The sequence below is a fragment of the Ylistrum balloti genome, unplaced genomic scaffold (assembly GCF_031769215.1).
Source record: "Ylistrum balloti isolate Yb309-2 unplaced genomic scaffold, AGI_CSIRO_Ybal_v1 Utg370580, whole genome shotgun sequence".
Lineage (NCBI taxonomy): Eukaryota > Metazoa > Mollusca > Bivalvia > Pectinida > Pectinidae > Ylistrum > Ylistrum balloti.
The window spans coordinates 1,817,237-1,833,096 of record NW_026782361.1 but is presented as its reverse complement, the minus strand read 5'-3'; the positions used below and the strand labels follow the sequence as shown (position 1 = coordinate 1,833,096).

The 15,860-nt window shown below is 32.4% G+C and overlaps 1 protein-coding gene across 1 annotated transcript; it reads left to right on the top strand.

Annotated features, from left to right (window-relative positions):
* Positions 1–5,511: 5,511 nt before the first annotated feature.
* On the top strand, positions 5,512–14,569 carry LOC132556609 (bromodomain-containing protein 7-like). Its single transcript, XM_060221040.1, has 15 exons — positions 5,512–5,604; positions 6,861–7,063; positions 7,499–7,740; positions 8,325–8,469; positions 8,772–8,882; positions 9,305–9,459; positions 9,854–9,971; positions 10,199–10,271; positions 10,548–10,658; positions 11,467–11,602; positions 12,072–12,183; positions 12,650–12,779; positions 12,961–13,116; positions 13,340–13,380; positions 14,163–14,569. The coding sequence occupies exons 1-15, from the start codon at positions 5,553–5,555 to the stop codon at positions 14,454–14,456; spliced, it is 2,079 nt and encodes a 692-aa protein (XP_060077023.1). The 5' UTR covers positions 5,512–5,552; the 3' UTR covers positions 14,457–14,569.
* The last annotated feature ends 1,291 nt before the right edge of the window (positions 14,570–15,860 follow it).

Here is a 15,860-nt window from a genome sequence, read left to right as displayed (position 1 = left end):
CTTTACATTAAATAGTTTGTATTTCCAAGGTTCTGGTCATAGAACGTTTTTTATAAACTCCGACTGACCGAATCGTGCAAGGGTCTCACCACTACGCAGTTCGGGGTGGATTTCATCAGGAAGAAATTCAAACATCCTGAAAATACTAGATATCATGGAAATGTCCTGGTTGTGACTGTACAATCAGGAGACGATCATCAGGTAAGACACAATAAACCAGTAGACACGTCACAAACAACGACAGAAGATGTGTCTCACTGCATAGTTCTGTTCAAACAATTAGAAAATCGCTGCCGACTACCATTACTGATGAGATTCGGTATTTCAGAAGTTTCCTAATGTCTTACATAGTATATACATACATAGATTAAAAATCGTTGTCTATATACCGAGACGAAGGAGAACGGGATATGACAAGGGTAAAGAAATATCCATGTCTTTCCAAAGCAATGACAATAAATTATTTTCTTGCCATGACAAACCTTCCAGCTGCCTGAAGGGGATTCTCGGAGTCTTTCAATGCAGCCAATAACGGTAGTGTTTGATCATCTTACCATATCTACACCATTGTAAAAGACATCAAGCATTCAAGAAATTAAGGTTAAGCTCGTTTGGTTCTCGTCAGACTACTTGGAGAAGCGGTGTTTATCAGGTTATTTTCAGGGGGAGACGACGATGTTTATGATAATGTTATTCCTTTGGGAAAGCGATGTGTCATTTATTCCCTACCATGTTCATAAATAATGTTATTTACCGGGGGAAGCGATTTGTTCCCCATTGAAGAATCAAAATACCGTACATATATGCGTTCCTAAGGAAATCAATTTGTTTATACCTAACTGAGAGTTGGAGTGTTCCCTGGTGGAACCAATGTATATTCCTTTATCCTTTAAGGGATCAATGCGTATTACCCGCGGGAATCAGAACGAGTTAAGTTCGGCTGAGGAAATGAATGATTGTGGGCAGAAGAGGACTACTAACTGCTGTATTTCGATTGTTTTTATATTTTTCATAATGTTATTTTTTTCAGAAAGAAAGTTTATGATGCGCGAGTACATAGCTTACTGGGAAAGGACGTAAAAATGATCTAAGGTCGCAACCCGATTGAAACGGTTCAGACAGTCCTAATAAGTCCACGATAAACGACTCAACTTGTACCAGACGTTGGAACTGGTTTATGAAAAGCTCAAAAAGCAGTTTCGGAATTTCCTGCCAAACAGTGAACCACACACACACACACACACACACACACATCAGAAAGTTAAAAATTCGCGGCGTCCGGTACATACTTGTGTTTTATTAATCGTAAACATTTCGTATTTTACTATTTTTCTATATATTACTGTTTTTCGATATATATATCATTTCAATTCATACTTTTAAGCATAGCATTTCCGGAAATATGTATAAGGCCTCTTACGCGTAAGCCGGTTGAAACGGTCTAGACTTATTCCACTATAGACGAACGCATATGTACCAAATTGGGTCTGGCGATTTTTCTTGCCGTTTCCACGAAACCGACTTATGTCCGATTGGCCAAGTCAAGCCGTTTCAATCGCTTTAGCCGCATTCGCGAAAGCTACCTAACGTTAATTGTAATAATTTACAGTTTTACAAGGTATAATAACTTGTTTACCTAAGGGAGATAAACCCAGGCATTTCATAAAGAATTGGCGTCCAATATCGCTTTTAAATACTGTTTATAAAATAGCTTCAGGTTCCATTGCTAATAGAATTAAACCACTACTAGGAAAATTAGTAAATGATGACCAAACAGGATTTCTATCGGGGAGATATTTGGGGGAAAATTCTAGACTTATTTTTGATATTATGCAATACACTGAAAATTATGATATTCCTGGAATGCTTTTAATGGTTGACTTTGAAAAGACCTTTGATTCGGTTTCATGGAAATTTATTGATGAAGTTCTGGATTTTTTAAAATTTGGTCATGACATGAAAAAATAGGTCAAAATTTTGCATAGTAAAGCTAAGTCTGCCATAAATCAGGGGTGAAATTTGTCAGATTTTTTTTAGATTAAGCGTGGTTGTCGACAAGATGACCCAATAGCACCTTACCTGTTTATTCTTTGCGTAGAAATTCTAGCTATACGTATAAGAAACAATAAAAATGAATAGAAATTGACAACTGTCCAATACTCCTGTCAGAATATGCGGATGACACTTCCCTTATCCTAGACGGATCAGAATGCTCCCTCAAAGAATCCAGTAAGGAACTTAATTTATACAAACAAATCTCTGGCCTTAAAATCAACATATGTAAAGCACAGATTGTATGGATAGGGAGTAAAAAATATAGTGAGGAGGTTTTTGTACCAAATTTAAATTTAAATTGGGGTGTGGAACATTTTACACTTCTGGGTATTGATTTCCATGTTGATTTGTTTAAAATTGTTAAACTCAATTATGACAAGAAACTTGTTAAACTCAAATCTCTTATCAAATGTTGGAGCCGTAGAACTATTACTCCTATTGGGAAAATAAGTGTAATTAAATCTTTATTGATCTCCCAGTTCAATTATCTTTTTATATCTCTTCCCAACCCGGGTGAATCTGTCATCAAAAAACTGAATTTTGATTCTTTTTAACTTTCTGTGATGTGGTAAAATAGACAGGGTTAAAAGAGAGGTTATTGTACAAACTTACATTGAAGGAGGCCTGAAAACGATACAGATTGATACATATATAGAGGCTCTCAAACTTGATTGGATCAGAAGAATTTTCAGATCTTCAAGTAAATGGCTATTGATTTTGAAAAAAAAAATGTGAATATTCAGATCTTAGCTAATTGTGGGAGGGAATATTTACTCTGTGCAAAAACTAGATGTAAAAATACTTTTTGGGAAAATGTTTTTCAAACTTGGTATAAATTTAGAGTTAAAGAAGAACTCTTCAGAAATGATAATGAGTCCATACTTAAATTGCCTCTATGGTTTAATAAAAACTTTGACATAGATAATAAACCGCATTTTTTTATGAAAAATGGTTTAATGCAGGAGTGAGAGTAATAAATGATTTACTAAAAGATTCTAGAATTTTTTTTATTTTATGATTCTAATGAATTTTGTAATGTATATGGTCTAGTTACTAATTATTTACAGTACTATGGAGTAATCCAAAGTATAAAGAAATACTTGAGGCCTGTTTTTCCTCTAAGTGGATTGTTGATGTATCCCTCTATCCAGTTGAGTCTTGAATCGATTTTAAAGAAAAAAAAGGATCACAAGACTTTTATCGACTTCTCATTAAAACTGATGTAAACATTACAGGTCAACATAAATGGGGAAATATTTTTGATTTCAGTAAAAAGAAATGGAAAGAAATATACAGTATTCCGTTTAGATAAACTCAAAACACTAGACTCCGTTGGTTACAATTCAGGATTAATCACTTTATATTAACAACCAACTTATATGCACACAAAATTGGTATTTCAAATAACCCTAACTGTAATTTTTGTAATAGAGAAAGGGAGACAATTGTTCACATGTTATGGGAATGTAGTGAAGTTCAAAATTTTTTTGTCAGTTTTGAATCACTATAAGACGTTCTTACAATAATGTTTCCTATAAATAAAGAATCTATCTTATTCGGTCTGGTAAATGATACTGGCATCTACAATCGAGTAGATAATGAAGTACTTCTTATTATTAAATCTTATATCTATAGATATCTATAGAACCAGAACTGTACATAGTACATTATCGGTAATGGCTTTAGTTAATGTTATAAAAGAAAATTATACTGTCCAAAAGTCCATTTCAACTGGTAAAGGTAATTCTTCCTTACAAATCTTTTCAAATGAATGGAGTAAATGGAAAAAACTAATAGATATTGCTTAAAACTCGGCAGTTTTTAAGCTGATGACTGCTTCATCTATCCCATTTTTTATAGACATAAACTCAATACTGTTCCTTCCATATCATGCGTGTTCTAATTTCTCCTCTGTCGTTCTTCTCAATGCCTTCCTCTTGTCTTCTGCTCTTACACTTGTCACTACTAATGCATACTTCTCTTCTATTTTCTTTTTCTTGTTTTTTCTTTCTTGTATGCTTTGCAACACAGTTGCTTTGTTGTAGAAGTATTTGATTATTTCCATGGGTTGCGGAAGCCCTCCTCTTAGATAAATATCTCAGAATATATGATAATAACTTATTTTTTTCTCTCTTACTCTATTCTATTCTTTCACTTTCTTCTTCCTCAAAAAAAAAACAATGCAATGTACTGTAACACTTCTATACCTCCTCACAACAACATTTCTCTATGATAACATTATAAATGTAAGTATGCCGATATAGCTAATATGATTAACCACTTTAGACGTGGTTTGCTGATTCTGATACTTATACACCTGTAATATATAGTTGTATACCTACACTGTATTTGATTTCTTGTAAACTTTATTTTATTTCATTTTTTCTCTTTACAATGTACATAGTTGCATCAAATAACAATTGAAATTGGATTTGGAAACAAGTTTGACAACTTATATTAATCCATCTCCAGTTAGAAGAGACGCATGCGGAATTGAGGACGTAGGCTGTTATTATAAGATAATATGTGAGAAAGAATAAATCAATATGCTATCTTATAGATAAAGAACAAAAAGAAAATAAAAGGGGGGATGAGGGCGGGGGGTGTTGCTCAGTTATACCTCAAGTACAGAATTTACTATGAAAACACAGTAAAGACCGACCCAGACATGAATGTATTGGAGAAAAGAGACATCATTCAAATCTTTTGGAGTTAAGGATATAATCCTGAGTACATGAAAAAATTAATGCATTTTCGTCATATGACAGCTCGTCATCACCGAATAGTAACAGTTTAGTAGTTATTGGACGATTTATTGTAGAAAAGGAACGTAAACGAAATCGAGAGAAAAGACGGCAATGTAACAGATAATGATCATTAGTCTCCTCGTTTTCCATACATGAACATAAAGGACTATCAATAAGTATTTGATTTACGGGTGTGGTTGTAGGTACATGTACGTAAGCTTGTATGTGCGAGTGCGGTGTATGTACATGATGCATATATATAATTATTATATTTGCTGTTAGGTGTACGGTGCACGTATGCTTTACGTGTACATATTATGTATGCAAGTATTATCTTGATGTTCATCTGTATGTGTGTGGTCAAGTATACATGCAATCATGGAGGTGAAAATGTTTGTGTGGAGGAGTGTTTCTCACATGTATAACTGTATCAGTTCATTTTATTGAATAAAAAAAAATAATTATAAAAAAAATAATTTACAGTTTCCCTGTCTATTTTAGAAAAAAAATCTGATGGAGTACTTATTTTCACTTGTTTTATTACCAAAGTGCATCAAATTAAATATCAAAATGAGACAAAATATAAAAAGGAAATATTTGTTTCTGAAATGAAATATTCCGGATATAAACCCGGTTTCTATTGCGGATATTAGATAATCTACATTGATCTGCGTTGTTTGAACGCTTGTACGCTGACAAAACATCAATCTGTCTTTGTCTGTCCTACATTCGCAGGTGAAATATATCAGGATGGGTAAGAAGCACAAAAAACATCATAAGTCGGAACGACGGCAACGTGAAGGTATGAAACGTTTTCCTCTATTGTAAAACGGCTGTGCTTTATTTGTAAATATGAACGCAGCCATGTTCATGTCACTGATTTGCACACCAAAAACACCGCCTGGAATGACATATTTTGCGAATATATATAGGCTTAGGGCTATAGTTCTTAAACTTTATGTGATTGTTATTTCATTCAATGATATTTCATATATGTGATAAATTCTCGCGATGTTTAAATCAGGAATTATTGTATGGCCACTGATGTCATATTTGACAAGGGAGATAACCAACGCTTAATTCATTTATGCGGAGAATCGGCATTTCTGGTTCATCAAAATTTTAGATTATTTCACGTATAAGCCGCGTCAGACCCTTAATGTGCATGTTAATACATGTATTGACAATATTTGTAAATATCTTTTAAAAAATAAATCAGATCTTTTTGGAATATGATATATTTTTTGAGAGAGGGTTTGTTTCTGTTTTATCACATTATCTCCCTTAATAGTCATAGTCACAGAAAAAGTTGTTTTGTATTTTTTGATTGGAAAATAGGCGCTCTAGATTTTCTTTTCTGTTCATAAGAATGTCAGTAATGTTTTCTGAAATGCATAACAACAACTTCTGTATATGTTTGTGCTTTGAAAGGTTTGATGCCATTTTGTGCCAATTTTAAGAATGTATAGAAAGTAGAATTTTTTGATGTGATTCAAAGATTAAAAGCCATTACTCAAAGGTACTTTTGTAATTTATTCTGATGAAACTTCATAATGATTGAAAAGCATTATAAGACTTGATCATTCCTTTTTGAAAAAAAAGAATGGTGGTGCTAATAAGATCACAAGAGCTCCATTTTAGATCCTTTAATTACTGGCAAAGATTGATAGGATTTCTTTTCTGTCTAATCAAAAGTGGTAGGATGTGATATTGAGGTCTATTTAGGGGATGAATTGTAGCTTATTTGTCTTATACTTTTAAGCTTATCACCGTTAGTCAGCCAATTTATTATTTATTTAAAAAGGCATCTGTTAGACATAGTATGTATATATGTTACTGTATACTGTAAGCTTCCATCATTATAAGAATAATTCTTATCGTCTTTGTGATGTTGAAAAAATGACGTTTGTCATTGAACTTTTTCATCTCCTTAGTTTATGACTGTTATTGTCCTTGCTTAGGGTTTAGTTTTTAGATACTATTGAGTTATAGTGATTATTAATAAAAAAATGTCTAAGTAGTATATATTTAATTAATAACTTTCTCATACTTATTAAGCAATGGAACCAGAAGAAGTTGCTGAACCTCCATCATTAAAGATAGTTTTGAAGAAGTCAAAGATAGAAGTATTAGAGTCGGACAGTGATATGTACAACCCGAGTCCTGTCCTCGAGACTAGCAGCAGCAGTAAAAAACACAAACACAAGAAAAAGAAGAAGAAAAAATCCAGTGACAGAGAAAAGAGTCGACACAGAGACGAGGTACAAAAATGTAACATAATGGGTATCGTCTGCCCCATGTAATGGGGTGTAACATATCATTTCAGTAACATTAGTGTTTTCTTTAAAGTAGTGGTTCTTAAACCTTCTTGGAGAAATTTAAATAATACCAGTCGTTTTGGTCATTTGTTGAGATTTGTGACAGAGTTTTGAGAGTCAGGGACTTTCATTCAGCTGCCTACATTTACAATATATGCATAATTTACATGTTAATTTTAGTACAAGAGTCATTGAATGTTAAGATTTTTAATGCTGTTCATAATTGTCACAACTTGTTTTCATGGAAAGATCAGTATCTCAACAACTTAATGGAAAGTAAAAAATCATGGTCATTTGGTTTGTTAACAGTGTTTTCTATAAAACTTCCTGGAGGGAAAGTTTAAACTTCATGTAATTGTTGTGAAAAATTTACTTCAGGGGAAACCAAGAAAACGTCACAGAGAAACTGAGGAAGAGTTTGAAGTTTCTCAAGAAGAGGAGGCACCTGTTGCCAAGCGACAAGTTTTAGAAGATGTTGACATTAGCGGCACAGGTGGGGAAGAGTCTGAAGCAGCAGAAGAGAAGTCTGAGAGAGGGAGTGCGACCCCAACATCGCAAGGTGCAGCAGAACATGGTGTACTTCGTATCTGTCTTAAGCACATACACAACAATCTTCAGAGGTGAGTTTAACACTTGTTCAAGTCACAGTTATTGATAAAAAAAAGGATTGATGGTGATTTTTCCATTCAGTCTTCTATAATAAAACTATACCTGCCATACATTTATGTCATTGACAAAACAATCAAAATATAAATTGATAATATTAATTCAGAATTTCATCAAATATCTTGTTCTATTTTTGTGGTAATATATAGTACAGTGTATTACCCCTCTTGCAAAATTGAAAAAAGGAAAAGTCACACCAACAATTTTTTTATAAAACTTAGTTTTAGATGTAGTATTTTAATATTGAAGATCAGGATTTCAGATATGCATCTGTAAACAATTCAAATGGTGTTCTTTTTCAGAAAACATCATCACATTAATATTTTAATCAGCCAAAAAAAATTTTTGGCTCGCAAACTTTATTTTCAAGTTACAAATTGATAAAATGCTATAGATTTTGGTTAAAACAACAATATGAAAAGCTGACCAAGTATTTAGTTTTAAAAAGATGAATATCAAAACTTTTATATTTTGGGGCACAAAATGACTAGTAAGATTATGATGCAAATTTCTACATACCAATTGTATTCTTTTTCAGAAAAGACACCAATGGGTTTTTTGCCAACCCTGTAAATGACATGATTGCTCCCGGTTACTCTCTAATTATTCTCAGCCCTATGGACTTCAGTACCATGTTAGCAAAGATCAATACCTTTAAGTACAGAAATGTTATGGAATATAAGGTGAGTTTGCTGTGATGTGGTTAATTGTTTGCTTTCTTCATAAACCAAAGGAAAATTTTCTTTTTAAAATAAAGAAAAAGGCATATAATTTTGTAAGTTTTCATATAGATATTCGGCTAAGGTTTAATAAATAATAAGTAGTTGTCAGTATATATTCCATATTGTAAATCTGCATTCGGCTTAAATTTGTACTCTTTTTTTTAGTTGCAGTGCCTTATCAAACCATATTCAATATAAAGATGAATTGTTGTGTTTTTGATATAGATTCATTCAAAACTTTTCCCTGAATTGTCTTCTTTCAGAAAGATTTTGTGCTCATGTGTAACAATGCAATGACCTATAATAGACCAGAGACGATTTACTACAAGGAAGCTAAGAAACTACTTCACATTGGGATCAAAATGATGAGTAAAGTAGGTCATTAGGAGTCTTTTCTGGTTTCATTAACAACTAACTGGTAGTGTAGACTCTGGATCAATGATAACACCATCCTTTCTGAAAGCCTAGCCTGATCTCTTCAAAGATGTTGATTAATATTTTTCATAGTATTTTTTGATGTTCCCTGAACATTTTTGGAAGCATATAGTTGCCATCTTCTCCATCCTTCCTTTCATGTCCATAACATAACTTTGACCACAGTAAAGGAAGGATTATGAATCAATTTTTAAGTATTTTGACATTTTTCATAATTTATCTAGGGATACTTTGTTTGTCTGACTACGCTTTCCTTTGTTTTTGTTTTTTCTAATTTAGATATTTGAAAAATTGCAGTTTTCACATGCCTCCTAAACAAATTAGTTGAAAGAAAATTTGTCAATATATATATTTTTTACAGGAAAAGCTATTGTTTATGAAGAGAACAATACCATTTCTTGCAAGTTTACGTAATGAAGAGCTTGGAATTGATGAGCCTGATGAGACAAAGGAAGTGATAGAAGCTATTCAGGAAGAAGAACGACAGGAGAAGAAGAGACTAAAAGCCAGGGAAGGGTAGGTTTTGTTGTTTTATAATGTGATGAATAAAGTTACGTAGTTTTAATCCTGACAGTATTGTGAACCACGCGGTTTTGATTGATTTTAAGTGTTTATGTGATAGGGCAGATTAAGGTGTCTGTTCATCCCTCTGATAATTTTCTGTCTATAACTCAGTTTCAGAGATTATATTAGAATGAAGTTGTCTAAGATTCATTAAATTTCTCTGAAAGATTTTCCATTCTACATGTATACAAATGGCCAGATTTGCAGTAATCCTGCCTTTCTGCTTTCTGAAAAAACTTTTACTATTAATCCACCCATTTTACCCTTAAAATAATGTTTTAATGTTTTTAGGAGACCTAAAAACATCAACTTGCAGTATGATTTTTGAATGTTTGTACTGTTTTAGAATTGGAAGATATGAAGCCCTACCTGATAACCTGACACCAGAAGAAATCCTTGCACAGGCCAAGGCAGCTGCTAAAGACGCTGCAGATATCCTTACGCTAAGAAAGCCTGACAGTAAAGTGAGTGATTATTGTTTACAACATTAGGTTTTACAAAAATAAAAAAGAATTCGTGTGAGAGACGTTGGTAACTTGTTTTAAAAAAAACACACACATTTCACCTTAAAATTCTTCGGATTTTGTATTACTGGTCCCCTGAAGTAAATAGTAAGCTATGAACAAAATATTTACTTCCATTGCAAAAAAAAATATTATAATAATGACTTGTATTTGATATCTCTGTACAGTTTGGATTCCTTAGACAGAGAGAGGATGGCAGTACAACATTAAATATTATGAACCCAGAAAATGATGGAACAGGTAAGGTCACTTATACATCTAGAACACAGACTGAAGGTGATTACAGGCATTTTACAATGAGAATGAAACAGGTTATGGTGATAAGCCTTTGTTGGTCAGATTCAGCTTTACTTTAATGTTTACATATACATGAATTAAATATTTTATAATAAAATAATACATATTGTGAAACAAACATTTACTGTTTATTTTTACATATTTACAATGTTACATTATAAATATATTTGTGAACTCTGAATTAAGTAATTTAATGTTAAATTGTGTGGATGTGTTTAGTCAGCGAAACAGAGCGAGTTGTCAACCTAGGATCCCTGATTGGAAGATTGACATCGGGGACCGGAGTACTCTCCAGTTATAAAGAGGACAAACGTAATAAAGTCACTCCAAGTAAGTCAGAGGCATTTTTTACTTATATATGTGATTGTAAATTCTAGTTTTGTTAAAATTCCTGGTCAGTAAGGTGTATCTTTGATTTTTGGGACTCTTGGATATTTGAGTCCAGGACTTATATTTTTCCTGAGGGACTCAATCAAATTTTAAGAATCTTCAATGTCTTAATATTGGGACTCCTTAAAAGTTAGGGAGGGGTATTCTGGACTTGCCTGAAAAAATCTGACAAAAAAAGAAAATACTTACATTTTCATTCATTAATTTTTGTGGTGAATTTATTTTCATTGATTTCATGGATACACTTGATCCACAAATTGATATGTCCGTGAACTGTAAATTGATATGTCCATGAACTGTAAATTGATATGTCCATGAACTGTAAATTGATATGTCCATGAACTGTAAATTGATATGTCCATGAACTGTTTAAGTAAATTTAAGTAGATTGATAGAGCTGTATTTATCCACAAAATTCAGAAAAAAAGTTACAAAAATTAAGCGTCATGAAAATTAATATTTTTGAAAATAATTCTACTGTAGATTATTAATTATCTTTGTAAATTTTTATTTTGCTCCATAATGGAATTTTGTCAAAATTATACATGTAACATATTTTATCATATTTATTACTTCAGTGCATTTTTCAACACCAAACTTATTTAGGTGAAAGTCATAATAGGTTGATTAAAAAAATAATCTTACGGTTAAATTGTAATCTGGTTTGTGTAGATTAAGATTATTTACTGTTGTTACAGATTTAATCAATGACAATTTTAAATAAGATATATTGTGTATATCATTATAGTTAACTATTTGAACTATGGACCATTCAGTAGCTACGCACCCCATTATGATTCCACATTCTCAAACATATCCAAGGAAGAATCAGATCTACTGTTGTCCACATATGGTGATGAAACTGGCGTCCAATATGCCAGAAGGTGAGGACACATTTGGATCATAATTGAAAATAAATTTCAAGCAGGCATTTAAAGGGAGACAAACCTTCATAGACATATGTAGTGATATATCAATTATGATATTGTTTCTTTATGATAGATTTAATAAAATTCATACAAAAAAAAATGAACATTTTTTTCAAAATTGGTTTTCAATTGCTATTGATAAAGTTGGCTTAGAATATCCCTGTCATATATGTTGTGTCATTTTACATTTTGTGAAATTTCTTTTAAATGAACCCTCTTTTGGATGGAAAAAAAATCAATTGTTAATAGTCAAATATTTTTTAAACTATTTACAAAGTGCCACATGTACATCTGATGTATTGTTAAATCCATAGTTTTTTACCAAATTTTGAACATTATGATGAACTGCTATTGAGGATTAAGTACTTTATTCCTTTAGCTTAAGAATTGGGATTTACAGTTCATTGTCTTTCTTCTGTCACAGCATCATGGACTTCACTGAGCATTCTGGAGATTATGCGATAGCTATGGTGGATAATCTACTTGACATCCTCACTAAAGGGGAACACAGTAAAACTCAAAAACTTCTAGAGGAGGTAACTATTTTTTTTATTCAGATTTTCATGCCACATTGGAGTCTTACCCAATATAGTTTGGGACGCTGAAAATACAAGAATCCAAAAACTTTTTGGCCTCTTTTAAATCATGTCTTGTTTATAACAAAATGTAATCATATTAAAGTTAACAGCTGTTAAGTGATCACTTAACTGGTTTAAACCACTGAAAATTGTTTAAAAACGACTTTGAGTTGAAAAAGATATATTTAACAGATGTAATTCACTGTAAATAATTGTTTAAAAGAAAAGCTTGTGTTTATAACTACAGTCCCTATATTAAATTATCTTACTCAACATACATGTGGTTATAGAATACCTGTTACCCTGTCTGATACATCTAATTAAAGATTGTGAAATCCAGTTATTTGTGTTACTGTGGCTGGAACTCCATTATCTGTCTTAACATCTATGCAGTTTTTAACATTTCTGTATACCCAATAAACAGCAGAAGGCCCAGCAAGAGATGCACACCCAGGAAAGTGTTGCTGAATTACCATCAGCAACTGCTGCTGATATTTCTTCCCTTCGGAGTCTTAGCCAGCTGGGGGTCGATGTCTCCTTCCTGGACCAATATGGTAAGTTGTTTTAGCTGACTCATTTATTCTCATGGTATTGACTTTTAAATGGTTCGATGGAATGTATAAGTCTTTCTTATGATAACACAATATTGTAGTATTGCAATACAAAATATTGATTTATTTTTCTTATAAACCGACATGAAATTTATGATAAGATGAAAAATGTTTTATTTTGTAGAGAGTGAACCCCCCAAAGATCCGATTCAGGAAAAGTTGGACCAGACAGCCAGTCTTTTGAACGATCTTCAGCAGACTCAAAGTGAACGTCTCAGCAGTAAACTGCCTCCTCATCTAGCCCTTGTTCCTGGGCCGTCTGAGAAAGAACTCCAACTAGGTAAAGGAAAGCAGAAATGGGGATTTTTGAAGATTGCTTGTACATACAACAGTTATTGATTAATTAATACTCTGAAATTATTTATTTCCTTGCATGTTCTTGGGAAAATGAACAATATTTTATAGGGTATATTATATATAATAAGTGTTGCTGTTTTGATGACATATTTTCTGTTAAAGATTATTTACAAATTGACATGATATAATGATGCTTATTTTTTCAGCCCAAAAAGTAACAAAAGAACTGAAGGAACTAGCGAAATCGGTAAGAATTAGAACACATTTGATAATATACATTGGTGATGAAGTGAAGGACGATCAATGTTGATTTATTGGTCAATGTTACTTTTGTTAAGGCTATTAATATCAATATAAATTCAGTTTCTTCCTAATCACAAGACAATATTCACTTGATATCATATTCTATTCCAATTTATAAATCCTTTGTGTTTTGCATGTAACCTGTTTCTGTTCTGACTATCTAGTTCAATTTATATGATAACTCTAAATGTTCATTTTGATACCGTAGCATTGTGTAAAATTTTGTACTATAAGGTGTATTCAGTGAGCAAGATTTAAAAAAAAAAAGAAGAGAGTGAAAAAATAGAATTAAATATTAAAATTTGATTACCTGTGATTGCTATTTACAAACTGTAATAAAAACACTTTTTGTGCAATCAAGTTTGAATGCATTTTTCAATTTTTAAGTGCAAAGATTTTTGCATCAGCAATGATTGCTATGTAAACAAAATATGAAAACTGCATATAGTGCAATCTTATCTAAGCACTACACTTTCAACTTGGTAACTGCCTAAAATCATATTACAAGTAACAAATTTACATCAAAAGTGTTTAACATCAATTTTTTTTTTGTTAAACTATATTGATGATAGTAGATTACTTAATAAGAAACATGTTTTATTTTTTGTGTTTGTATTATGTCAGTTTTCCACTTTAATTTTTAATATTAAGCATAAGAATATTTTTAGGAAGTGTTGTGGTAATAACTTAAAATTTTGTTTAAGTCATTCATTTCCTTGATTGCAGGCTAATCCAAGAGGTGTAGTAAGTGTACAGGGAGTTCGTTCAGCCCTTGGAGTCAACTACTCACTTACAGGGGACACAAATTTAGTAGCACCTGCCGTTCAAATAGAGAACAAATTGCCAAGTGATGGACTTACAGACGATACTCAAATGATCTTGGATGACCAAGATGGAAATCAGTGCAATAGCATCAATGACAATGACTCGGAAGATTTAGACATAAGTGAATTTTTGAAACTGCCAGCTCATCTGACAACAAGCTTGGCTAACAGTAATGAAAATGCACTAAGTACATAATTAATACTGGCATATTTTGTACAAACATTATCTAAATTTTGTAAAAAACAATATCTGTTGTCGTCATTATATCATTTCCTTCAACAATCTGCTTCATATCTCATCTAATTAAACTGGTCTTGAATGTCAGTAGAATTTCTGTGTTATGAATTATTTTTCATTGTATATCATACAGCTGTTAAAGTTGTCAGGATATTGTCAATGATGTATAAAACTATATTATATGTCTCTGATTTTGTTTCACATAACAAAGATAACAACACCAGGTAAGAATATATTGTAGACAATTAATTACCCGGTATATGAAATCTGTCTTTCAGGGATCTTGATGCCTACCATTGCAGATTTCATCATTAAGCCAAGTTATAAAAGTATTGTCCCTTAGCTGTTTGGGAGATTATTTCAATACATTAAGGATTGAATGGCATCCTGTCTGACAAATCATAATTACAAAGTTAAATGGTCAATTACTAGATCTATGCCATCATGATCTGATGATCATTTGTAAATAAAGCAAAAGGAAATTTTAACTGTAAGTAAATGATGTAGAAAATCTGATAAAACTCTCTCCGGTACTTAAAACTTGAAAAAGATCCCCCTTAGGTACATGAAAAATCAGCACGTCATTATTTCTTTTTTTGCAATATGAAATTAGACGACGGGTAAGCATCTCCTGTATCATCCATGGCACCCGTCATGTAAATCTAGGGTAAATCTGAGTTGGTGACAAGGTTAGCAACTACAAATTCATCTAACGTCTTATTGGTGGAGGAAATAGAATATTTTTCTATTCATTATCACAACCATAAAACTGACCTACCCCACAAAACATTGGGAGTTTTGCTTCAGCTGTGGACATATTGTGACTACATACTCTCCATCCAGGATAACACGTCCTCGAGTATCTAGGGATACAGCAATGCTTACGTGACGTGCTGAATATTTTCTCCGGGGCCAACTTTGGTTGCCATGGAGACCAAGTCCAATTGATGACAGACACGTGCTCTATTACTTTGAGGACCTTTCATGAAGAATCTTCATGTATTACAAAAAAATACATTATAATCAATTATAATTGAATATGTTGTCAACTTGAATTTCACACACGTGTTTCATGGTATTCGTGATTCAAATGGATTAAGTAGACTCTCAGTAAAAAAAAAATCTATATTTACTTACCAGATACTCCTCAACGGTCTGGTCTACCCACTGGTAAGAAGTTTAGTGTAGATACAGGTGTATGTGTGACGGGTCGATCACAGCTGACGTAGCTCATTCACGCGGATGACACCAGTACAAGAGACACTGACAAGTACTCGCCTTTATATTTAAGAGTGGAGTAATGGTTAATTAAGGTCGTCCTCTGAATGACCGAAAGGTCTCAATAGTTGATTAAGAGATCCC